Below are 26,714 nucleotides of genomic sequence, written 5' to 3' on the forward strand. Positions count from 1 at the left end.
ACAGAACTGATTTATTGAGTATCTTATTGCTAGCTTATTCTAAATGGTTACATGTATGTGTGTGGATCTTATAAATGTAGATAACTGAGATAACTTGGTAGTGTGAGGATCCACTGTGGGACTTATGTTAGTATGACTAGGTGATGCCTACAACTCGGCCATCCTGACCAGAGAGCTCCCGATCTCTTAGCTATTTGAATTACTTAGCCATGGCCGTATGTTTCCTATGGCCCATACTCCTTTATAAGGAAGTCTGGTTTGCTGAAAACCCTCAACATCCTCCAAAACGTATCTGTCATTGCGCAGCACTTTTGTCACTCTATACGGACCTTTGAACTTGGGAATAAGTTTTTTAGACACTCCTATATGTGAGTCGAAATTCCTAACCATCACCAAATCGTCTGCCTTATACTTAACGGGATCTTTTCTTTTAGAGTCTACTTTTAACTTATTATACGTTTGTACTTTTTCTATACTTTTACCCGCCTCCTGTCTTGTTCTATCCAAGTTTCTATCTATGCTTATTTTATTTAATTCATCTAGGCTAATTTTCAATGTATCTAAAACCTTTCCTCTTTGTGCAACTCCGAACAAAACTTTACTTGGATGCTGACTGATTGACCTTTGTAACGTGTTGTTAAGTGCATATTCAACTGTTTCTAAGATTGTGTCCCAATACAATCCTTTGTCCGGCTCAGTCAGCTTAGCGATCATTGGACCCAAACTTCTATTCACCCTTTCTACTTGTCCGTTGGCTTGCGGAGATCCTGTAGCGATTTTTATGTGTTTAACTTCGTTTTCGACTAAAAAATCTTCAAATTCTTTTGATGTGAAGCAAGTTCCTCTATCTGAAATAACGCATTTGGGTCTACTATATGCTCTAAAATAGTCTTTTAATGCTAATACTGCCTCTTTTGACTTTGTAGTTTTCGTTGGGTACAGACGAACGAACTTTGTGAAAGCATCGATTACTACTAATATGTGCTTGTTAGATCTGCTCTTATCTATTGGACCATAGTGATCTATGTGTATGACATCAAAAGGGACCGTTTGCTTAGGAATGTTATGAAGAAAGCCTTCCTCTTTTCCATTTTTATCTGAATAAGATATACATTTTAGACAATTTTGTACATGCTGTTTGCATTTTTCTTTAACGCTAGGGAACCAATAGCTTTTCGAAATAACATCTACCATTTTGTCTACTCCGATATGGGCTAACTGATCGTGATAACTATACATGACATGACTTTCCATTTCTTTCGGGACATAAAATAAAAGAGATTCCTTATCTTTTTTTCTGTACACTATGCCATTGCGCATTTCATAATTTTTGTGTTCTGTATTCTGTAGTTTCGTTAGGATTTCTTTAATTTTCTCATCTCTACTTTGACAAATAATTAGGTTCTCTTCGAACGAATTGGAATCAATGGTGAGTATATGTGTGTTTCTGCTAAGCGCATCAACGTGCTGCATGCGCTTTCCGGCTCGATGCTCTAGGGTATAATCATAGTCTTGAAGAAGGAGAGCCCACCGAGCTATTCTGGGAGAAAGTTCTTTCTTATTAAATGCTAACGTAAGTGCACTACAGTCCGTGACTATCTTGAACTCTAATCCTTGAAGATATATTCTAAAACGTTTCAATGAATACACTACGGCTAGTGTCTCGAGTTCGAAACTATGGTACTTGGCTTCTACATCTGTTGTACGCCTAGAAAAATAGAACACTGGGTGCATCTTATTATCTTTCTTCTTTTGCAAAAGCATTGAACCAAAACCAAGGGCACTAGCGTCGCAGTGTAACTCTGTTGGGTCGGTCGGGTTGTACAAAGCAAGTATAGGGGCTTCTAACAAATTTCTTTTCAATTTTTCAAAACATTCTAATTCTTTACCACCAAACTCAAATTTTCTATCTTTTCTCACCAGATCGTACAATGGTTTTGCTATTGTTGAAAAATCTTTAACAAATCGTCGAAAATAAGAGCATAACCCTAGGAAACTCTGTACCTCATGTGTTTTAGCCGGTACTGGAAAATCGCTAACTGCCTGTAATCCTTTTGGATCTGGCTTGATGCCGTCTCCTGTAATCACGTATCCCAAATATTTAATTTCTTCCTGAAGAAATTCGCACTTGTCAATTCGTAATTCAAGTTTGTTGGCAACTAAACGTTTGAAAACTTCTGTTAATATTTCTAAATGACTTTTACTATCCTTTGTTGCTATCAATATGTCGTCCATGTAAATTAAAACCTTGTCTTCTCGAACTAAGTCAGCAAAAATTTTGTTAACATATCTTTGAAAAACTGCGGGTGCGTTTCGTAGTCCAAATGGCATTCGAAGCCATTCGTATTGACCCATCGGTGTTGTAAACGCCGTGTACTTGATAGAGTCTTCGTGCATAAAGACGTGAAAGAAGCCATTTTTTAAGTCTAACTTGGTGAATACTCTCTTTCCCGAAAGTTTGTCTATAAGATCATCTATTAAAGGTGTGGGGTAATTGTCTTTGAGCATGTTCTTGTTCAGGGTTCGGTAATCTACACACATTCTAAGTTCTCCGGATTTCTTTTTAACAAGTACTATTGGTGATGCGTACTCTGACTCGCTTACTCGTATAATTCCGTTTTTAATGTATTCATCTAGCATGTTTTGGACTTGGGCTTTCTCTGCAAATGACAAACGTCTCGGGGGATAATTAAAGGGTTTCGTGTTCTCAAAATTTAGTTTCATTTCCCATTTAACTGACGGATGATCTGGTCTTTTGACTTTGACATAAAATTGACTAAAAATATCTATGAGTTCCTTTCTTAACTTAGCGTTACAATTATCGTTGATTTTTAGCGAACTACTTTCATTTGGTTCGGGATACTCAATTGACAATATTTCAAGCGCTGATTGTTCATTCTTCGCATACTCTAAAATTTCGACTGATTTTTTTGTATTTTCTTGCCATTTTTGCTTTGCACTATTATCACTAACCTTTTTATTTTTAAGAACATCCTCTTTACGATCATTATTTACTATTTTTACATTTGTATAACTTCTATCGTTTCTTTCTATAATTTCTTTTGCTTTAGCATTATTATTCCTTCTAACTTTCTCATTTTGTATGCCATCATTCTCAGAAATTCTATTCGTTTCAGTGCTATCCTTTTCATTAATTTGATTGATTTTTATACTATCGCTTTCAGCAAGTCGGTGATTTTTACAACTCTTCTTTTCATATTGCCGATCATGTTTACATCTGTCATTTTCATTAGGTCGATCATTTTTACAGCTATCATTTTCAAAAGTTCGATCATTTTTACAGCTATCGTTTTCATAAGTTCGGTCATTTTTACAGCTATCGTTTTCAAAGGTTCGATCATTTTTGCTTACGAATACGAAATTACCATTTCTTAAGAAATTTCTGCCTAACACAACGTTATATGCCATCGATCCGTTTGTCACAACTAGTGGTTCAAAATAAATTCTTTCTTTATTTATAATAACAAAACATGAAATTTTTCCCAGCACATTTAAAGGACTGTTATTTAATCCAAAGTAGGTGGTATTGTCTTCATTGACTTCAAAGTTGACGTGATTCAATATTTTTTCAATGCAACAAAATTTGATAAAACTGATTGGACTCCCAGTATCGATTAGGCATTCTAGCAACAAACATTTTTTAGTCTTAGAATTAAAATTTATCTGAAACAATCTTACAAATTCGTTTTTACGCTCCGTTTTTCTCTCGCTGCATTTCGATACCAAATGGTCCAGGCTGCCGCATGCGTAGCAGGCTCCATATTCGCGCTTCGGTTTGTTGCAATCGGCCGCAAAATGTCCGATTACGTTACAGTTGAAGCATCTTCCGACCTTAGAAGAAACGCCATTGACAACCACCCTCGATCGTTGAATAACCTGCGAGCGCTTACGCAAGGTAACTTTATCGAAAGCCTGCAATAGATGTTGAGTCGTGACGAAGCATTGCATGTGGGCCTGCTGTTTCAGTTGATCATCGGGAATTCCCTCGATGATATTGTCGATTAATTCCTCATCATCCATTTGGATTTCTGCTGCCAGAAGGATCTTCTCCTTGAAATAAGTTGAAAAATTTTCGGTGGTCTTCCATTTCCGGTCCTGGAATTTGCGACGCAACATTATTTTGCTTTCCTTGATTTGAAAAGCGTTTGCCATTTGATTTAACAGCTCTGTCACCGGCATAGCCAACAAAGTTTCGTTCGAGTATAGCCAGACCTGGGCGCGGTCTTTTACTTTGGACATAATCAGTGTGCGAACGACTTCGTCATTGAGATCGTACATCTTGGCCACGGCGTTCAGCTGAGCGATCCAAATATTTACTTTAGCTTCCCCTGCACCGTCGAATATTGGGAGCATTTCCTTTACCATGGCTAATTTGGAGTTTTCCCTTGAAAATAAATTCGCATGGTTGATGTTAGCGGCTTCAGATATGGCAACCTTGTTTTGCTCACTTCTGAGCTGTGTAGTGCCGACAACGCTGTTGTGATTAGTGTTGGTTACCGAGTTTGGCAATTTAGACGCGGTCACACTATTTCGCATCGAATTGGACTTCTTAAGCAATATGTTTTCAGCTTGAATGAGTTCCAATTGGCGACGCAAGAGTTCCAACTCTGTAACCGATTCACGCGCGCTTTTTTGTGACGCTCCTATCTCGCCGTCTCGCTCGTTCGGTTGCTCACCAATAAATTCAGATTCGCGCGCGAAAGGCGCGTCGTCGCTATCTCGCTCACGCTCATTACAGACTGCAGAGGCGCCAACGTCGTGATTGAGTTCGGACTGCGCGTCATCACTGTCCTGCTCACTCTCGTTGCTGAGTTCTATGCCACCAACGGCGCCTTCGATTTCATCTGGAACTTGCTGGTCGAATTCCTCAACATCTAGGTGTGGTTCGTCTATGCCATCCGGAGGTGGGCATGATCCTCGGGCTTCGGGAGGCACCAGGTTGAGTCGTGCGGCCAATGCAGCTTTAGTGCCACTTTTTTGGAGGCCTAGGTTTTCCAGCCACTTTCGCAACTGGGTTGCGCTGTACTTATTTAATTCAATGGTTTCCATTTAAATATTTAAAAACAAAAAAAGTTCTTGATTTAGTTCAGACACTTTATAGGCTGTGTGATTTTGCAATGAAAAAAAAAATAAAAAATATTTTTTTCACTGTTATCCCACTTCTGAAATTGTGGTACACGTCTTTACTTTTCAATTGTCGCACAAGAACTGATTTATTGAGTATCTTATTGCTAGCTTATTCTAAATGGTTACATGTATGTGTGTGGATCTTATAAATGTAGATAACTGAGATAACTTGGTAGTGTGAGGATCCACTGTGGGACTTATGTTAGTATGACTAGGTGATGCCTACACAATCTTTGAAAAGCTTTTTTTACTCGTTTACTCTTGAAATGAAAGTAAATTTAAGGTATTTGGTTCTATTTTCTAATTATCACTAAATTCTAATACTAAATCATAAGCTTTGTTTTATTGTTGGGCTTTGCTTAAAATTCGTAAGGTATACAAAAGCAACTTAAGATTCTAGATAATCATAAGTATTATATTATGGATAATTCAACTACTAACCTTTAAATCTGCTCTTAAGGCCATATCAGAATTATGTATATATAACTTACCAGATTATCAGCACGCAGCTTTCTAGCTCCATCATTGCCCAAGATCCTTCTTCCCCCTTGCCATACATTTGCCATTATCCAAACTTAACTGCCATCTGCTTGGGAGGATCCCTGTCAACGTGGAATGTGAACTTCTCTTAGCCAGCTTCAGCTCCATCCAACGATATGTTAGCACATTTTTAAATGTATTTGTGTCAGTCGTGAAATCGTGACTGCAGTAAATTCCAGCACAGTCCCAAACAAAAAATGCAAAAAAAAAAAAACAAAAAACACCAAAAATAGGGGAATCAAAAAAGAAAGAGCAAGCTTGAGGGGGAGGAAAACTCAACGCGCAATGCATGTCTGCAATTTTTTAAGCAAACATTTTATTTGCCCAGCACAAGGGGGAAGTGAAGAACTTGAGACAACTTCTACTTACAACTGCACTCCCTTCGAATCGTACTTTGGGCTCGTGGTGCATACCATTCCTTTTCATGGAACCCACATCAAAAGAGCAACTTCTGCAAGTTGTTGTTGACATACTTTTTCTGTTGACATTTTGATACAAATCTTCAATAAAATAAAAGCAACTCAAGTGGCCAGGGCATAAACAACAACTGGAAAAGGCAATGGCATAACAAAAAAAAAAAAAAAAAACAACAACAAGTAGAACAAGTGGCAAACAGTAAAGGCAATAAGAAAAACCATACAGGCAGGGAAACAGACAGTGAGAGAGAGAGAGAGAGAGAGAGAGACGGACAGAGAAGGCATAACCATAAGTGGCATTGTCCACTCTTGTCTGGAATTTGACTTGATGAGCCAGCTCGGGCATTCTTGTGCTTACTTTTTAGCCAAAAATGTACGGGTAACAACAATTTCGTAAAAGAGATGAGAAAAAACTAGATGATGAAGAGGAAAAGTAACAAGTAACCAACAGCCCAGAGATATCCCATGATTCTTTCTCATTTTTACCATATTCATACAATATCTAAGCAACTGAGTCAGAATTTCTTCTCTTTTGACCACATCAAATCACTTCTGGTAAATCTTGCACCTTCGACCTATTTGAGATCTCATTCAAATATATGATTTATGTGATTAAAATCAAAAACTAGCACTAAATATGTAGTGCTAATGAATTTCTTAAACAATCGTTATCCTTTTCTAGTTTTAAATATTCTTTTGTTGGCCAATATTTATATTCAGTTCATGGTCATTATGTCAGCCTGCACACGGCTAAATATCAATTACTAGTCCATACATTTTAATATTGAAAGAAGCTGCTAACATGGAATTTAGTCTCAATTGACCGTTAGCCACTATTAATATCTTTTTTCTAGTTATCAAGTTATTCGAAAACTACTACTTAACCATGTCAACATCTTGGTCGAAACCCTTTTTTTTGCGAGTTTATCCCAACTCTGGTATTTGTTAGACTTGTTGTGGTCAAACATATGGCCCAACATGATGACCAACAATCAACAACAGCAACAACAATACTGACCGAAAACCAAAAAAAATGGGCAGTAAGGGAATAGAAAGGAAAGGAAGCTTACAAAAAGTTGTTAGCCAATTTACTAAATGTCCAGTCTGTGCTTTGCCTTGTAATCCTGTTGTTGTTGTTCGTTGCTATTGCTGTTGCTGTGATGAAGCTCGTTTACCGCTTTGTGTACTTTTTCGTGTTTCGTATTGAATAACAAATTATTTGTAGCATATGTTTAGGAGCCAAAGGGAGATGAATACGTTAGATTCCAAATACAAAACGAGAAGCGTTAAACGGCTTGTTAGCCACCACTACCCGAAAATTGGAATTGAGTCAAAGGATTCGAAATAATATAAAAGTCAAATTCTCTATTTAACTTTTCAGAAACTTTAAGCTTCCATATACTACTTTACTTTTTGGCCTTTGCCTGTCAGGCTTGCGGGGATTAGTCCGAGAAGGCTCAGACCATGCTACGTGAGTAATTTCTCAAACAGTTATGAGGCCACACATAGACATGGCAAATGGAACAAAACCAAAAACAAGACGAATTTTTTAGCATTTTGCTGAGTACTTCCACACCAAAAAAAAAAAACTAAAATGAAAAGAAATAAAAACCCATAACCTTTAATACAATTTGTAGGCTTTTTTCTCTCTCTCTCTCTCTGTACCTCCCTCTTCATTAGGATTGCTTTATTTCTCCTTTTTTTTTTTTTTGCTTTAGACCAAAATTTATTGCCGCAAGTTCAAACCATTTCGCTGGCTGGCAATTTTTTGTTCACTCGGCCTCGATACGCTTGCTGCATTTTCAATTGCATTCCAATAAATTCGTATTCTCTCTTCCCATATCTTAGCCCGGAGTACTTCTCGTTCTAGTTGGCCTTCTCCTGGTTGCCAATTTAGTTCGCATAGTATTTAATTTTCACATGACTTTCCAGTGAACTGCAACCAAAAAATGCAGTCAGTTAGTTGAGGTTGAGGGTCGTTTCCTTTACATTCTGACTCTGAGTTCTTTGGGGGTAATTAGGCATTGTGTTAATTAGGTTGTAATTACTATTTCCACATTTTTTTGTCAGAAGCTTAAAAGTTAAAAACGTAATGGGCCGGTAAATCATGCTTGCAGACTTTTTTCAGGCTAAAAGTGAATTAAATAATGGTCCAAGTTCCTGGAATGTCATTTGGCCAACTAAATTTTTTAAACATACGAGGGGTGTTAAGGTTAATGAAAACGATTACTTAATAAAAAATTTAAAAATTTTTGTTTTGTAGACGATAAAGAGCATTCATTGACATACAGAATTATATTGGAGTTTATTTATATTATTCTCGGTTAATAATATAATTTTTAAAAGTGAGTTAAGACTAAAGATAAATATGTAAATTTAAAAATTGATTTGGAATATTCTTTTAAAATATTATCTATGCTTTTGCCCTTGTAAACCTATTTCCCTTTCTTTCTTTTTATTATCGAATCTTCAACTAAAGGAAACTATATTTACTTAGATGTCCTGGAATTACAAACTTACATGAAGAAAAAAAAATTCATTTAATTTCAAGTCCTTCTTTTGTTTAAGCAAATAGAAAAGACAATATGAAGTACGTTTTTTAAAAACTATGGTTAAAATTCTTAGGGTAAAACAGTCGATGTCATCTAAAAATGACGCAATATTTGTACCCACACTTAAGACCACATTTCCAAACCTTATTTCATCCAAACTAATTTTTCTGATTTGTCCTTGAAAATATTAATTATAATAATTCATAGTGCAGTTAATTAATCAGCTTAAAAAATTCCGTAATTTTCGAGAATTAGTCGAAATATAAAAATATTAAAAAAAGTTCAAAATTATTCAAAACTCATAGACTCCCCCTCGATCGGTCCATGATTATTCTGTTATATCAAATTGATTCAAGACATATAAATTTTTATTAATTTTGTTTTTGATTCAATTTTTTTTAATCTTAAACTTCAGTCAAGTTAAATTATTCAACAGCTATGTATAAAAAACTATCGAGCTTAATAAAATATGTTTCAATAAGATTCGATTTTTATGCTTCTTATTGTTAGATTAAACAAAAGTTGATCTGTTGACTATTTTATAATTAGAAATTTTGCTTACTAGCACACGCTGCGTATACGTAATTTTTGGATAAGTAATACACCAAATTGTTCGCTTATGTTAATAATCAATAAAATAAAACATATCCATTAAGATTTATCATCTTCCCCAATAAAAATGCTGTAAAAATGATTTCTGTGTTTATTTCCAGATAAATATACAAATTTTATATGATCCATAACGAAAGTTCACTTGAATCGCCCTTAGCTAGATCCAAGAGTATCATCCTGTCTTTGAGTGAATACAAACTGAAACTAAACTTTTATTGGGCGTTGCTTGGACTTTTATAAGCGGCTTCACGGCCAATAGGAAAGCCGAGTACAAATTTTCTAAAAATTCCACTGTCTCTAAGGAAAAGATGTATGGGGGTTGCTAGAATCGTGAGCTTGGAGGATAAAGCTAAAAATCCTGAGCTTTCAAGTTTAGCAATGAGACAGCTTTGTTAAGGGGAAAAAATAAACCAGGACATTTGGCAGGACATTTTAAGAAAAAGCTCTAAAGGAGAATTATGTTAGCCGCATAACAGATCAATTAAAGGAAGGGAAAATTATGTTAGCAATTTAACAGATACATTATGAAGGAGTAATGTGCTATGTAATGTTACATAACAGCTATGTAAAACGCTTAAGAGAGACAGTTGTTAACATTTACATTGGAGAAGTTCCTTGCTAACAGAACAGAACTGTATAAATGCAAAAGAGAAAGTAACAGAAAAGAGAAGTCATAATTGACATTTGTGCATCTGTTAGATAACAGAAGGAATATAATGTAAAATAGTTAGTCCTTTATATCCTTGATATTTATGTTGTTTATATAAATAAGTATAAAAATGTAAATGTCAGTCCTTCCTAGGAAGGAGGAATAGTCTCGGAAACTTTAAAATTTCAATAGGTTTTCATTTGTTTTTGTTTATAGATGCCTTTCATTGCCAGGAAAAACCTCAATGTGGCATTCGATTCTTTGGCTTTTGTGGTTAAAACAAATTAAGTGGAATTAATGCGACTTCCTCTGACTTTTCACCTGTGCAACCGACATACAAACACACTTATGCACATACACGCACACACTCTCTGTTCGTAGTACACAGAGACATTTATGATTTCGAAAAAGGCCTTTGGTTCTTTTTGCCATTTCGCTGTTTTTGACATTTGAGTTCCCTTTTCTCTCCTCGGCCTCTTGTCCATTAAGCTTTCAGAATGCATAACACATATATATCTGTATGCATTTATTTCCAGAGTGAGACGAGACGAGATGTTTATGGTAATTTATATACCAATCTTCCGATTGAAATTCATGTAAATAAATCCCATTCACATGGCAAAAAATAAAAAGAATATAATTAAAGTGAAAATATGAACTTCAACCGTTCACATAAATTCACTTGCCATTTTTTTTATAACATTTTTTATATAGTCGAGGGTAACAAGAAGAAGAAAAAGCCAACTTTCTGCCAGACGACGATGTGGCCCTTCGAGTGTTTTTATTGCAGAGTGTGGGGCAGTCTTTTCAAGTGGACTTCAGATAGCAAACGAAAACGACCCACGTGCAAAAATTCTTCAGCTCCTTTTTTTTCTGGTCATATTGTGGTACGGCCAGGGGGGGAGGAAACTGCGCTTCAGGAAAGGGATACCGAGAGGGCAGAAATAAGAAAAGCTAAGCAAACAATTTTCGACCAACAAAATATTTTTATAATTTCCTTTTTATATGGAAAAATCTGCATTTTTGTCCTGGCATTTCCGCTTTGGTCTTTGCCACTTTACCATTTCCGGTTTTGACGGCTCCACGTGAAATTTTCCTATTGCTCAACCATATTTGCAAGTTGCCTTCCTTTGTCGTCAGATTCATCCCTTGAATTCGATCACAATTTCGCACATTAAGTTAAACAATTTACAATCTGTTTTCATTAATTATTTAGCAATTATTAATTTTGCTTTTAAAACCTTGGCATGACTTTATAAACCTTTACTCCTTTCATACATTTCAGCGAATTTATCCTTTTGAAAAGACCTCTGAAGTTATTGAAGACCTTTAAAGTTTCTTAAGACGCTTTGAAGGTATCCTGGAAAGTAAATCAAACCAAGTGTGTAGGTTGTTTGTTGTTTCCTTTTTTAACCTATGAAAATACTAGTTTTTTAAATATATTTAACTTCCAGTTTAAGACTAGTCATTATGATTATAATTAATTATTTAAAATTAAGCTAAAGTGGCAATACAAAATTTTACATTCACTTTTATTATGATAAATGAATCACTTATCCTATTTGATTTTGCTGCTTTCCTTGCTTCCGACTGCACGCCCATCCCCCAGAATCAATACCCAAAGCGACGATTTCTCTTCTCAATTGGTTTTCAATTGTCAATGAATCAGAAATTAAATTTTCCCTGTGGTATTTCCCATAATTTGCTCTCATGGAATCTGCCAATGTCTTTAATATTTTAATTACCAAATTGGCAAAACAGAAGCCAACAAGTGTAATTAACATTTAAAATTATCAAGACTCATGGCATAAATTGTTTGATGCTCATAAATCTGAATGCATAAGAGACACAGAAAGCGGCACAGACAGTGGCAGGGGCAGTGGAAGTGGGTGCGGTTCGGTCTGGGAAAACTTCACAGACGCGCAAATGAAATTTACAAGAGGACAATAAAATAGCAGAGTTCCGACTTTTGTAACCGGTTGAATCCGAAGGCAGCGAATATAAAACAAATGTATCAAAAGCAAGTAAAAAAGGCATAAATGTTGCATAATTTAAATAAAATTGCATTAATATGTTGACTCGCAAAACAGAAAAGGAGAAAGGAAAAAAAGTGAAAAAGGGACACACATAACTGCAAGCTGCGGCTGATCCTGGGCACAGTTCCAACCAAGGCTCTAGGCACAGGCCATAACTCATCCAGGGAGCACACAGACACACATGAAACACTTATGTAAGTTTGTAGCCTAGTAGGGAGTGTGTTGCCCTACCAAATTCACACCGAAAAATCAAAAAGCAATAATGATCGAAATGTGAACAAGCTGTAGAAGTGGCGCAAAGGAAGGCTGTGGTTGTGTGTGCCTGCCTGGACAGTCTGTGTGTTTGTATGTGTGGCAAGTTTTCTAGTATTTGTCGTTATAAATTTGACATCAATTGGCACGGCATGTGGCCAAGAAAAGTGGCAAATGGCGAAAAGTCCTGCGGGAAAGGAGCATTCAGGTGGAAGTGAAGGAACACACAGTATTTGTGGACAGCCTTTTGTAAACATAGACAAAAAAGAAAGAGCAGAATAGCGATGGTGAGAAAATCTGTACAATGACCCGTTAATCAATATATACATATGTACAAATTATGTAAATATATAGTGCGGAACTTTTTGAATCGAAATGGTTATGATCTTGGTATAGATATTAAATTTATCGATACTCTATAATTATTGCAATATGAATGTTTAACTATATCGATCATTATCCTTGGTAGATGAGTTGTGTAACTGGCCCAGTGAATTAGGCAACTGAACAACGAGGATCCGGGTTAGAATCCTGGCCTAAGTGTATGAATGTAGTTTACGTTTAACAATAAGCCCGAAAGCCATAGTAAAAATATAGAAAGGTTTGATAGTTTACAAAATGTATCCCATACTGACATACCTGTTATCTTTAGCGATCTTTTCTATGATCGAAGCTACAATTGAAATATTTAATGGCCATGTTAATAAATTTGTGATTAAATAATATGTGATTATTTAAATTTCAAGTTCTCCCGCTTAAGGATAAGTGACAGATTCTAAATAGTACGACACTCACGACCATCCCTAGTATGCATTCGTCATCCCTCAAGCAATGAACCAGTTGATTTCATCCCTGAAGTAGTAGCTAAGTTTCCATCCCTTAAAAGAAAAGTTTTTGGCGGTTGACTTTAAACCGTATTATAACATTAGATCCTTTTCAAGTTAATTTGCAAATTATGTTCTAAATCTTAACAAAATCATTGTTTATTAGTCTTTAAGGGGAGGTAATTGTTAGAAGAAAGAATTTCCAACCGAATAAAGTATTTAAATTCTTCATAACATAAAATTCTTTCAACGTTGGAAAGTGTCAACATTAAAGTATTTAAAAAGCTTTAGTTATACCGTTAAGAAAAGAATAGTTCGGATAAAGGCTATCTTTTCTGTGCCACAAATTTGCCTCCGTTCAAGGCCTGGAAAGGATAAAATAAGATTTAAATACAATACAAAATATTTGCTATCAATACCGATAACAGAATGTTATTTGATCTGATAATTGGGAAGAAAATTATGTAGGTAATTAGTAAAAGATACTCACGTGTTTAGATTTTTATATTCTGAACTTATTATGGTGAATTCTCATTGGACGGTTTCAATCTAGTAGAGGTTCTTACGTTTTGTTGTTTCCTTTATTATTTACCTGGGATATCTTTTTCCTAACCATTCCAAAAGTATGTCCATCTGTCAGACGGCAGATCAAAGTAATATTGTTTATTTTATGAGTTTTTTGACTTTCTTTCCCAATTTATTAATTTTCAATAATTATGGAGAAAACTTTTGACCTCTGAAAAAAGCGCATTCTCTTGGCATTTCCCACAAATCGTGTCAAAAATTAAATTTAAAATACTTTTTGGCACATACCTACTATATTTATTTCTTTTGGCATAAAATTTATACATATTTTAACTTTGTTTGTTTGTTTGCTGAAAATGTTAGCTGTTAACTTTTTAAAATTCGATATTCTGATCATTTTGGTGGGACCAGAAATACGCCGTATTACATTATGTGAGTGTTGTTTATAAAATATTCATCCATCATGTTGAACAATTGATTTACATATAATAAGCATAACTATCAACAAAATACTTCTTTTAATGTTTGCACTTCACATGGAACATTTGAGACCGTAAACAAGCTCATAACTATGCGAAAATATTAAACACTGCAACATTTTTAGGTTTAAATAATTCAAACCCAATTTAAATAGAAAATTTGTGAGTCAAAACAAAATGATAACAATGAATTGTTGAGCAATCAATCATTAAACGACCAAGTGGGACACATCGCTGGTATAACCGGGTGAATATCGTGGTGGCAATAGATTTTGCTGGGCCTGTGGCCTTGTCTTGCCCAGCATTGGATGAGGTGGCCCACCTATTACTTTAGGCGATTGTCCTGGCTTGCCAATCTCGTACGGACGTCTTATGCGTAAAACTTCAGCGGCATCTCCGGGCCAAGCACGCTCAGGACCCATGCGCTGACTTAAGCGTGGATAACGTTTCTTATCCACAGCCAAACTTATGGTACCGGGAGCCCGAGATGTCGAATTCAAGCCAACATTATATTGTCGTTGCATGGCCAAAGATGCTCGAATGGTTTTACGTTTCTGTGATGAAAAGAAGTGACAGTTAGCTTTGCAAACCCAAAAGAGATACGGTTGGATTGATTACCTCTATAGTGCCACGCCACTTATCAGCAGCGTGTCGAGCTATATCCAGACGCTTTTGCTTCTTCACTTGATGCTTCTTATAGATCACTTCAATGATAATGAGACCGACGCCACCAGCTATACCTACACCGACTAGAATAAAGACACCAGCCATATTCTTTAGTCCCAACGTATTCGGTGTTTTCTCAAACAGTTCACAATTCTGCTGAACATGCCCATGGAATATCCATTGCTTATCAAGTTTTTCCATAAAGCCACCTAAAAAACGATAACAATACATGAACCTCCACCAATTGACTTCGCAATTCGATTGGATTGACTTACTTTCATGAAATTCCAGAATAGCCAGAGTGACAGCATCTGTCCAGGGTGATCCTTTTTGAAGTCCAATGCCATATCCACTGCGACCGAAGAGTTCCCCTGCTGTGACAAGCTCGCAATCTTTAGAGGCTTCATACTCCAGACGAGAGGAGTCCCAGATGAAGGCCATTAACTTGCTAAAGGTAGGGAATTAAACATAATTAAATATCTAATACTCATATTCCTCACTTAGAGAGAGAGAGAGAGAAACAACAAGTAGAAAAGTTTACGAAAAACATCTATAAATATATAGGGGTAAGGTACGATAAAGGGTATCTACTAGAAGAATAGAGCAAAGAAATAGGACAGTGACAAAAATATTAGCTTTTGTTGATGTTGTTTATGTTGTTGTTGTTGGAGAAAGGATAGTCTTGAGTTGTGCCAAGCATGCGACTATATTAGTTTTTTTGGTTTTAGTTTTTTTTTTTTTTAATTTTTTGAATTTTTCCAGCTACATAATAGACAAAGACTCTGAACTATATACGAGTTCATCAACTTGGCCATGTTACCCCTTCTTCACATCCTGAATGGCGTGCTCAGCAGTAGCATAGTTATTTGCTTCCATGGTCCGATACATATTAGACAGCTCAACTTGTCGACGGAAATACATATCCACCGAAGAGCCCTTCACGGTTGCACACGTTAAATTTTCCATGGTATTTCTTAGACGAGCGTCATTGATGCCACTCAGTTTCGTTTTGGGCCTTTCCAGCACAAGGAAAGCAGCCAAATTGGCAGTGTATGAAGCAACGATTATCATAGCAAATCCAGCCCAAACCATTCCGAGTACACGAGCCGAAAAGCTACGTGGGGTTCCCTCACCAATCCCAGAGTTTAGAAGCACACCCCACGCAAACCATACGGCTGAACTGAGGTTCAATGCCTTTTCCTCATTACTGTCCGAATGCGAGAGCTTAAAGCGTCCAAACGGTGAAAATCTAAGTATAGAAATCCGAAATAAAAGTTAATGATTTGATTCACACTCAAGAATTGCCTCTGATTAGGCCACTGGAGTGCCTGAGGCAATATGGTTTTTAAGGGACAAGTTTGAGAAATTCGCTGCCTTTGAACCGTCCAACGCAACGAATATTTAATTCATTATTTTAGGTTCAGGTGAGTGTGTGTGTGTGTGTGTAATGTTATTAATCGTTAATTTTTAAAGGGTTTAGGAAGTTTATTCCAGAAATATTTTGCTCACCTGTCCAGTAAGTAGAGAACGAGTGCCACAACATGAACCGACACCATTACCAAGATCCATAGCGTGTTACTAAATGGCTGTAAGAAAGACACAAGAGTACTCGATCGTGACGGTTTCTTTTCGAGTATTGTAATGCCTTGGTATTTAAATGGCTTCGAGAATTCAATATACTCGGCACGCTCCGGATTAATGGTTAGTGGTGCAACGATCATGCTAAATAATAGAGAAAAAGTTAATTCTGTTAGTTCATTTTTGTGAATATATATCATAAGCTGCTTACTCGGCCCGTTCATTGACCAATTGACCTATCAGACCAGTCCACTCCTTACGCAAAGTGGCGCCCGTATTATTGCGCAGAATATAATGACCGAATTGCCCATCCGGAGATAGAGCTAGATCATAGGTGAAGTTAATGCGTTTGGCAAGTTCGATTAGCAAGTCAATGCAATAGCCACTACAACAAAACTCGTTAGCTGTCAAATAGAATAATAGTAAGTTTAATCAAATTGGATTTGCTTCTATTTCCTTTAATTTACCAGTTGCATCTGTAGTGTTAAATAAAGGACACGGTCGCTCGTTTGGCTCGCAATGGAACTCATCATCGCCCATGCGGCGCACATAAACAAAAGGTTTCTCTTCAATGGTCAATAGCTTCAGATGTGTTGGTATCATTATGCCTTCTGGTTTACGTTTCTGTTTACCCGCCCAAATGATTTCGCTGTCATTGATCTTCATTCTCATTTTAGCACGCATCTAAGTGGTCAAAATTAGTTTTGATAACTTTCTTGAAGCATTCTCTTTAACTTTACTACTTACATTATCATAGCTAAATTTGCCCACAACATGTTGCTTTTGGTTCTCACGAATATTGATGACATCGTAACCCGCATAGATCCGATCTCCATTGTCATCAAAGGCCACTTGGCCTGTCTCACCCGTAATGTTGCGTGTCTTTAGGTATTGAAAAAGACGCTTGCCCGATTCCCAATTGACAGCTGAATCTCCACAATCCTTTGGAGCTTCTGCAATGGTTTCATTGGAAATCATCTCCTTTATGGCCGATGCAAGAACATAAACGCTATCCTATAAATTTAATCATTATAATAAAAACCGATAGACAAGTAAAATTGACGACTCTACTAACCCTTATGTGTCCTTTGTCACTATGGGCATGTTCCAGCTGCAGACCCAACACTCCTTCTGGTGTGTTATTGGCAAACAATGCTTGTTCGGTCACAATCCAAACATGTCCTTCTTGTGTCATATTATGATCACGAGCATCACGGAATATTATTTGAGCATCCTCGGTACTACAAACAACACATGATTCATATATTTGCAATAACTTGAAAAGAATTATTGCTTACCTGGCATACATTAAGTAGACACGTGATTGTGCCGTCTTCATGTAATTCAAATGTTCAGCAAAACTTGTTAGTTTTGGCTCAAACTCCACAATCATTTCAACAGTGGCCCGGACATCGACATCATCGTAATAGGTTTGTGACGTAGTCTGAAAACGTCCTAAAATGGCTCTGCCATCGGTATCCGAACTGTGTATTATGATGACCTATCAAGAAAAACAATTTTGAATTATAAACCTTCCTTATATTGATGAGATGAGTTACTCTTACCTTTGTATAGCTGAAGTGACTTAACATCTCAAGCCACACATCAGCCTGATGATAATAAGGTGGCACGGTTCTCAGAAATGAAACATGTATATTTTTGTCGGAGAAGGCCGCATCCCGGGATGAAATGCCAATAACGGGAATGGAATAGAAGCCACTTGTATAGCTAACAGCGGCTGGTGACAAATCTCCAGACGTTTGCTCATGCGAGACAACAACAGCATATACCTGAAAATAGTTTATAACAAATTAAATTAACATTAATTTCAAATTTATTTTTGAAATAAGCTGTCCCCTATCTTAAATCTTTAATGGAGTTACCAAGCACTTAATCTCGCAGAGGGACTTAAGGGGCTTTCATTATGTAACTTATAAGTAACTAATATGAAGTGGCTTACTTGGCTTTGAAGCCCTCGGCATCATAAGCTAATGATCTACGAAACTAAACTGTAATTATGGCATATATTTTGAGATACTTCATCCTCAATCCACATTGAGATCCTGTGGAGATTTCAGACCAAACTTCTGTTTACGTTATGAATATGGTAAGTTATGTCAAGCTGATTGTATCAATGATGACAAAAGAAATTCGAAGGCCTAACTATCTATATATCTCATAATCATATCAATGATCTAATCGGATTAAAGAGAAGTCGCTCAATTAATTTTCCTTTTTCGAAAACCAGATGGGTAAAGAGAAACCAAAATAAATGTCAAAGGACTTAACTACCAGTTGAACTAAGTCTGAGCAACTAATTCTTATTAATTAGTTAGATTAATGTCTAAAAAACCTTGATATGAATAAACAGAAAATGTCTTAATGTAAAATAAACCTTTTTTTCTTACCCGCTTTTCAATGAGTTTATTGCAAACATTGAACACCGTTTTGATGGGATTCTTATCCATGCGAATAGTTTTCTCATAGTAGGTGACCTTGCGTGGCACATATTGCTGATCAAAGTTAAGATGCTGCAAAATAGATGATAACCAAGTCGTTAGTCGTTTAAAATATTATATAATTTGTGTAATCATTACCGCTATTGTGGTGCGAAAATGTTCCTCGCTATCCGAATTAGTCAATACACCGCCAATATTGTATGTACCCTCGTGCTCTAAAGCCATATGCCTTTGTGCTGCAACAATGGCAAATGTGGAGAGAAACCAGACAGCAAATGCCATGTTTTTGGAAACTGATTGGCAGTGATTAATAATGCCATCACATCTCAGCAAAAGCATTTTCTATAAATAAGAAATTCAATTTAAATGGGTTATTAAAGTTTAAATGGAGATGCTCTTATTGTCAATTAAGGTCTTTTAACAAATATTATTATATTCAAATGAGTTCTTTTAACCTAAATCTATACTTAATTCTTATAAGAATGGGAAATGGTTTTAAGTTGCACTTCTTCACTGCCCCCATAAAGGATGCTAGTCCTTTTTCTATACATACACACCAGAAAAAACAGAATGGCAATCAAAACGGAAAAACAATTTGTTCAATAAAGACGTTCAAGAGCATTGAACATTGATTAAAAAACTGAAAATTAATATTTTGACTTGACTAACATAAATTAGTTTGAAATTAATAACATGCAAAGTCGTTAATGGAAATTAAATTATGGAAAAATATTTGACACTGGGTGTTGGCTCACGCACCGTTGTTGTACGCCCTTATACGCCCTTCTCTCAAATTTGTCCGCAGGAATGGCAGTAGTGTAATCGTCCCGACTACGGGAGCAGGACTGAATGAATGTTGTTGAGGGTTGGATGCCAAAAAGTTTATTTTGCGAGCTTTAAAGCTCAAATTGATAAGAAAAATCTTAGAAAATAGAAACTGCGCCGGTGCACAATGCGCAATGTTTTTCTTGGTTTAGTCAGCTGTTTTCCTGAACACTTGTTGTTAGTGTTTATACTGGGACATAGTTTTGAATTTCGAAGTTACAATTTCACAAAACTTTTTTTTTTATTTGATTCGATGATCTCTTATCTTTCAGTTACATGGTGACAACATGAATCGTGTAATAAACACATTTAAATTCTATTATGAAATAATTGTGTTTTCAAAGGCAACATTGAAACCAATTAAAGTCATGCAATATATATTCTCTTTCAATTAAAAATATCATGTTTGAAAGTCTGTCTATCATTTGTAGTTCTAACCTGATTCAGGTTGCAATGGTTTTTAAAATTCTTTTTGTTTTAAGTGTGCTCATCATCGATTCCTGGGTATAGTGTAAAATTTTTCTAGATTAAATAGCAAGCTAATGTATCCTTTTATAAAGTGTTCGACTCCAAAGACCTACCAAGTGCGATTGGAATCCTTAAGTATATTGCCAACTGGCGATTACATTCTAGCCAACAGCAATTTACGTATAATGGGTCGTGAAAGAAGTTTCAATGGTACAGTTGATTTACTCGAAGATATGGACAATGATCATTTCGGAATATCCGTTGACACTTACGGTGATGCATCTGGAAACGGAGAATACAAGAAATTACCCTACACCATGGCGAGAAAACCCGCCTGCAACTTGTTTAAGGACTACGTTGGACAATATAGCAAAGATACGCTAAAGTACAATATTAACACCGACTTCCCTTTCGAAGGAAATCAATGTCCCATTCCAAAGGGAACGTATTATTTTAAAAATATTATTATTAGTACTGATGGATGGCCCCAAGTAATGCCGATTGGTTATTTCAAAGGCATAGTTTCAATATACAAGGACGACGAAATAGTTACAACTATTAATTATGTTGTGAATATAGAAAAACGTGGATTTTAAAATAAAAAATATGACATTAAATTAAGCACTTAGCTGATTTTCTAACATTAATTTTCTTTTCATTTTAATGAGAATAAGTTCGAATTATCTTACAGTCTCATATTTAATTCCACAAAAAAACCTTTATACCTTTAGATTCCTTTCATTTCATATTTGACGTTTCCTTCATATCCTTCAACTGCATTATGGGAACCACTTTATTTACATGGCTAAAGTTTGTAATGTTGTAGTAATAAGAGCTTTTAATGCAAGTTTGCTTTAGCTAATGGAGAAACCATAGTCCATTTTTCAGAGACCTTTGAAAAGCTTTAACCCTTAGATGGGTTGAAAGCAATTAAAGCTTTTTACGGTAGGAAGAGTTAAAATTTTCTGTAACTATGTTCAAGTTGGAAAATTTGGTGACTTGGACATAGTTAAATAATGATAAAAATAAAAAGTTGCCAAGACTTAAGCCAAAGTTTAACTATTTCAAAAAGTATAAAAGAGTTACAGATATTCATATTTTAAAGAATTATTTAAAAAGTCTTGTGAAAGTAATTGGTATTCTTCTCACATAAATCAGGTCATTTTTGGCTTACATTGTGAGAATAACTTATTCAATTTCCAACGCCTTAAATCCAATTTTATCCCGAAAATCGGCTTGCTCCCATTCTTCAGGTCGATGTGCCCGCATTCAGCATTTTCAGCAAGCTAATGACGTGTAAAATTCTCCATGAAACCTGATGCTAATGTGGTCTATGCAAACCCAAAAGACGAGCAGCCAGCCACTTAACACGGTCTTCATTCTATGCAGGTTTACCCCACCGCCCACTTACCTCTCTGCGGCCCCAAGCTTTGGCCACCCGTTGCCTTTTTCAATTTCACGCGCCTTGCCAAAGGACATAAACAAAAGTGCAAGCATTCCATGTCGCCGCATTGCAACGTCGATGAGTCTCCAGCCAGCCCGTATTGCCGACCATCCCCCATTTCTGGGGAGGAAGGTGGGGAAGGGTGGCTAAGGCGGTGCATTAAACAGGTGAATGTGGGAGATGGCGAACGGCGTGAAAAGGGGGTTCAACGTCAACCCCAATTCCAAATGCTCGTCACGTTTTTAGCCACTTTTTTCGGCGACAGGCGGCAGACGACGAGGATGAAGCAGGCAGACTAAACCATGGCACGTGTGTGTGCAACTTCAGTTCAATCCACCCCAAAACTCTCCTAGTCTTCGGCTGAAGTGCATTTTTAAAATTGCACATAATTTTTTATAATATTTTGTATTCCACATTTTTTTGTGGTCGCTTTGTCTTGTTTTACTCATTTGATGTTATTATTCAATCATCGATTCAGACGCAAATTATTTTTCCAGTCGCATGCAATGAATTTGGAGAAGATGAAGCAAAAATTAAAATCAGCATTCAATAATTTTGCATATGGTATATAACTTCCAGTTGATATTTTATCAGTATATCATCAGTATATCTATCTAGTGAGTCCTTTCATTTTGGTAGAAAAAGTTTCAGATTTTGCTTAGTTTCTTTGGATATTGAAAGCGTTTTGGTGATAAGTTATCCAGAAGAACACAGAAATTGTCGGACGACAAATAAATGATCATAAAAAATGAATAATAACATTCAAATAACATTTCCATCACTTAAGACTATAGTTATTATAGCTATTATATTGTGCTCTTCATTTTTATGTCTTAACCTACTTATTGCCAAAGGGCAGGTTATCTCAGGGAGCAAAAATTCGGTCACCATTAAATGTAGTAATACTTTGTTATATAAAAATAGGACTATTTTTATGATCATTTATTTCGATGGCTTATACGTAAACATATAACTGAATATAATGAGATCTTACAAATACATATTCAGTCATTTAAAGATTAATCAGCACATCTCAAACTGATCAGATGCAGCGGTTTTCAAACTTTAACCCTGATTATATTATATATTATATTAATCACCAAAGAACAGTATGATCTTTTTAGTTGTCTTTGTAGGCATGAAAATTTTTAATAAATTCTAAATATTTTAATTCATCATAATTCATTTTATCCAAATTTTTAACAAAAATATAAATATACAAGGTACTTACATACAGATGTCTTGTGTCCGTTGGTTAAGTCTGCCCATGCCGAAGTTTGTATACCCTCTTAAGCTTTTGTGTTATTCTACATCTCTATTTATTGCTAAATAAAGAAAACTTTTCTGTATTAACAAAATAAGTCAAATTTAAGGAACCCAATTTATGATTGAGACAGATACATTTATGATTTATTCTTTCGATTATGTGTTACCTAAGAAATCAAAAAGTTCTCTGTCTACCATTACCTTTTTGGGAGGGTTGTTCCTATGGGAGTTATTTAATATAGTGACACGATCGTGATGCAACTTGGCACATACAAAACTATTTTATTAGTTAACCACAATCGTTTCCATTCTCCCTGATATAGTTATGTACCTTTTAGTATTGGTTTATCAGGGAAAACTCACCTAGGTCGGTGATCAATCTCGAGAATTGTAGATTAAGTATGTCTCCACTGTCTCTTCCCTATGTGTTTTTGTCTTAAAATTACAATAATTATTTCGCTTTGTTTTCCAATATTACATTTACGCATTACTTTTTACGTAATTTCAGTATCATTTGTCAAATCAGGGCTTTAAAAAGTATATAAAGACTTTACGCAACACCGATTTTGAATTTGAAATGAAAACTGATACCTTGAGATCTGACACAGAGATAAAGAATAAATTAGGGGTCATGATTGTTAACACAACATACCAATTATTCAAATAAATCGATAAAAATCAATTTTTCGTTTCAGTTATATTGAACTTTAAACAGATGCCAAGTTGAGTCAGTCTTTTTTGAGCAGTACAACATTTAAAATGTGGTTAAAATATTCCTGGTTGGCTGGATTCATTTTATATCAATTCCTAGTTTTTCAGGTTTAGTTGAAATTAAAACTAAATCAGAGATTTTTTTCTAGTCAATTTACATTCATACAGGTCGATTCGTATGCTGATGTTAAAAACTTGAAATGCACATCGCTGGACAAGCCATATTGTGAATTTGAATATTGTTATATCAAATCGGTGAATCGCACCTTTAAGTACTTTTCCATCAAGGCCAATATGTACCAACTTCCGATTACCAAAATAAAGGTGGGTTTAAATTGAATCTATATACTACAAATAGTCCACTTGTTACATTTCACCTAAAAACCTAAAACGTTTTTGCTAATTCTTAGGTTAACATTTCGCTTTTAAAAAATGCGAATGGCTATAAGCCCTTTCTTTATAATATAACCATTGATGCTTGTAAATTTCTGTTGTCCAAAAAACGGTATCCTATTGTTAATTTTTTTTACGGTATTTTTGAAAACCATTCAAATATGAATCACACCTGTCCATATAATGTGAGTACCTTACTTTTTAAGATTGAAACAATGTTAAATTCATTCGACATTTATTTACAGCACAATCTAATATGGGATAAAGTTTCACTAAATGCTCCAGATCTTCGATTTACTGAAATTTTACCATTTCCTGAAGGAGACTATGCATTATTGACATCGTGGTACGCTGGAGGTAGTATTCGGGCTGAGATCAGTGTCTATTTTAGCCTTTCATAAAATATATATTTACCTATAACCAATGTATTACAATACCAGTAAAAAAAAATTTATTTGTTTGAGTTGTATTTATAGATATACGATTTGTTTTAATCATTAACATCTGTATACCAGGTTTTTGTTTCGTTTGAATGGTGTTAGACTACGTTAGCCTATTCTTTCGTTCAAACTAATTGGCGTTCTTTTTTCATTCACTTGAATTTGACTAAAATTCATAAATGAGTTTAACTGTATCCGAACATCACTTTTTAAATGTGAGTTTGCTCTGGTTAATTTCATCGGATAACAACAATCGTTAATCCATTCACCAATTATGCCAACACGCGGAAGTAATTGAGTGTTTTTACAGGGTATCTCATTCGTGACCCACTTGCCAATTATTGATCAAGCTACTAAACCATTCTACTATAACGGGAAACGATCTGCTTGCATACGATCTATATGTATGCTATGATTGGTCAAGAAAGAATTTATTCAATAGGTTAATTTCAGTCCAAGCAAATCGTTCCCCAATTGCAATAAATGTTTGACGAGCTAGAGCAACTCTCTAATGCAGATCCACATACCTTCATGGTGGCAAAAAAGTCGGATGTTAGCAGTTATATAAATTCTCAGTCAGAGACAGAGACAGACAGGGCTGTCCTTATAATTTTATTTCGCATAGCTTCAAAGTTAGTTATTAAAGCACGTTAAAATAAGCATAAAGATGACCGTTAAGACCGTTCTCTAAAACACTTTTCAATTAATATATTATAGTCAAATGCTTAAAGGGCTCTAGATTAAAAACTGGTACTTCAAAAAGGTTTTATGTTTTCTTTAACAAATGCTATATAAATAAAAAGTCCTAAAAAATCACAAAAAAATGTAAACCAAGAAACACAAAGCTTTCGTAGCAAATCTATATGGATACCAATTACATCAATCCATGCCCATACTGTTCAGATACAATTTACCTCCTCTCCATCCTTACAAATTTCACACCAGAAAACAATTTGATGTCAACTCATTCAATTTAAATTACAAATAAATCTTACAATTACTGTGTAAGCTTGTAAATGTTAACTAAAAATTTGACTAAATCTTATCCAACTTTAAATTTGTAGGTGTCGAAAGCCGAAAGCCATCGCTTTAATAAATAATTAATAACTTCAATTATTCCTAACTTTGTTAGAACGTTGACTAACTTAATTCACAGTTCCCCAGAAATAAGGGTATACCAAAAATATCTTCAAAGAGAAATATGCCAAAAGATATATTTTTGTGCGAAAAATGACCAGCTTTAGTCACGTCAGACGAGAAATCTTTTTGTTTGCTGCTAATTAAATACTTAGCTAATTAAGGTAAATATTCAGTTGGCCCACAAACTTGTCGAAAATTCCAGGCATAATTTCTGTATTTTATAGCTGCTTAGCTCAAAGGGATGAGGCAAATGGTTGGAAAGGGGACCCAGCTTTATTCTCTTGGCATATAATTACAATTGGCGCATTTTATTGTTTACATTATTCTGAAAGTTGTTCGGGAATTAAATTCATGAGAATTTCTTTTTTTGGCACAATGTTTTTAGCCAAAAAGTTTTAGCAATTTGGCTAGGAACTTTATGTAAGTGGGCTAAATTTATGCTGACAGTCAGTTTGTTTTTGGTTGTTGGAAAACGAAAATATACATACTTTTTGGAAACAATAGATCATCATTTTCATTGGCCATAAATTTCGCTAAAAATAGAGCACAAACATACATATCTAAACTGCAAATACTTAAAAAAAAAAAAGAAGAAAGGAATTGGGGGCCAATTGAAATAAAAGGGAAAACCGCCAAGCAAATGGCTCGAAAGGAAAATGAGAAGCATGAGGAGGTCATGGGATAGCGTACTAAGAAACAAAGAGAGAATTTTATTTTATTTGCATGCGGCTTTTCAATTCACCAAAGAACATAAAACCTAGGCAAGAAAAAAAAAGGGGAAGACACTAAATAAGGAACCCTTTTTTCCGATGATGGAAAATAAAATACATACACATACATACATGTATGTAAACCAGGGAGGGTGTTGCAGAGGGCTGGGGACTGAGGACAACGACGGCAAAAATGCAGGCAACGGAGGCGCGGAGTCTTAACAATTTCCTGCCAACTTCTACTTCATTGCATATTTCCGTTTCCTTCTGTCCGGGGGATGTCTATGCCCGTTGCCTCTCGCTCGTATACTGACACACACACACACACACACATGGCGATGACAGCCTCGAAAATTTTTTTCTACTTTTTTTCTTTTACGATTTGCAATTATTTTTGCTCATTTCAGCAGAAGCAAACATGGCCCGCCATTCCTTGAGGGACAACTAAAGAGGCAGACGATGACTACTGCCGGGAGTCCTCTTCTCCTTTCCTGAGTTCTGTCAATACTTGTACCGTTAGTCTACAAGTCCTTTCGCCCACTCTTTTATTACAATTTACATAAGTTGATATTTTTCGACTC

At 35.6% G+C, this 26,714-nt stretch overlaps 2 protein-coding genes across 2 annotated transcripts; one reads left to right on the forward strand and one right to left on the reverse strand.

The window, feature by feature from the left end:
- Positions 1 to 13,963: 13,963 nt before the first annotated feature.
- Nmdar1 (NMDA receptor 1) lies at positions 13,964 to 19,578 on the reverse strand. Its single transcript, XM_068294416.1, has 14 exons — positions 19,496 to 19,578; positions 18,875 to 19,078; positions 18,686 to 18,808; positions 17,843 to 18,067; positions 17,576 to 17,778; positions 17,353 to 17,518; positions 17,025 to 17,291; positions 16,745 to 16,961; positions 16,489 to 16,681; positions 16,209 to 16,421; positions 15,520 to 15,948; positions 14,975 to 15,147; positions 14,652 to 14,908; positions 13,964 to 14,587 (listed from the first exon to the last, which is right to left on the reverse strand). The coding sequence occupies exons 2-14, from the start codon at positions 19,073 to 19,075 to the stop codon at positions 14,243 to 14,245; spliced, it is 3,012 nt and encodes a 1,003-aa protein (XP_068150517.1). The 5' UTR covers positions 19,076 to 19,078; positions 19,496 to 19,578; the 3' UTR covers positions 13,964 to 14,242.
- Positions 19,579 to 20,214: 636 nt separating this feature from the next.
- On the forward strand, positions 20,215 to 24,244 carry LOC137580606 (uncharacterized). Its single transcript, XM_068294704.1, has 4 exons — positions 20,215 to 20,385; positions 23,619 to 23,774; positions 23,861 to 24,028; positions 24,089 to 24,244. Exons 1-4 carry the CDS (start codon positions 20,215 to 20,217, stop codon positions 24,242 to 24,244), a joined length of 651 nt encoding a protein of 216 aa, XP_068150805.1.
- The last annotated feature ends 2,470 nt before the right edge of the window (positions 24,245 to 26,714 follow it).

Source organism: Drosophila tropicalis, unplaced genomic scaffold (genome assembly GCF_018151085.1).
Source record: "Drosophila tropicalis isolate 14030-0801.00 unplaced genomic scaffold, ASM1815108v1 contig_845, whole genome shotgun sequence".
Taxonomy (NCBI): Eukaryota; Metazoa; Arthropoda; class Insecta; order Diptera; family Drosophilidae; genus Drosophila; species Drosophila tropicalis.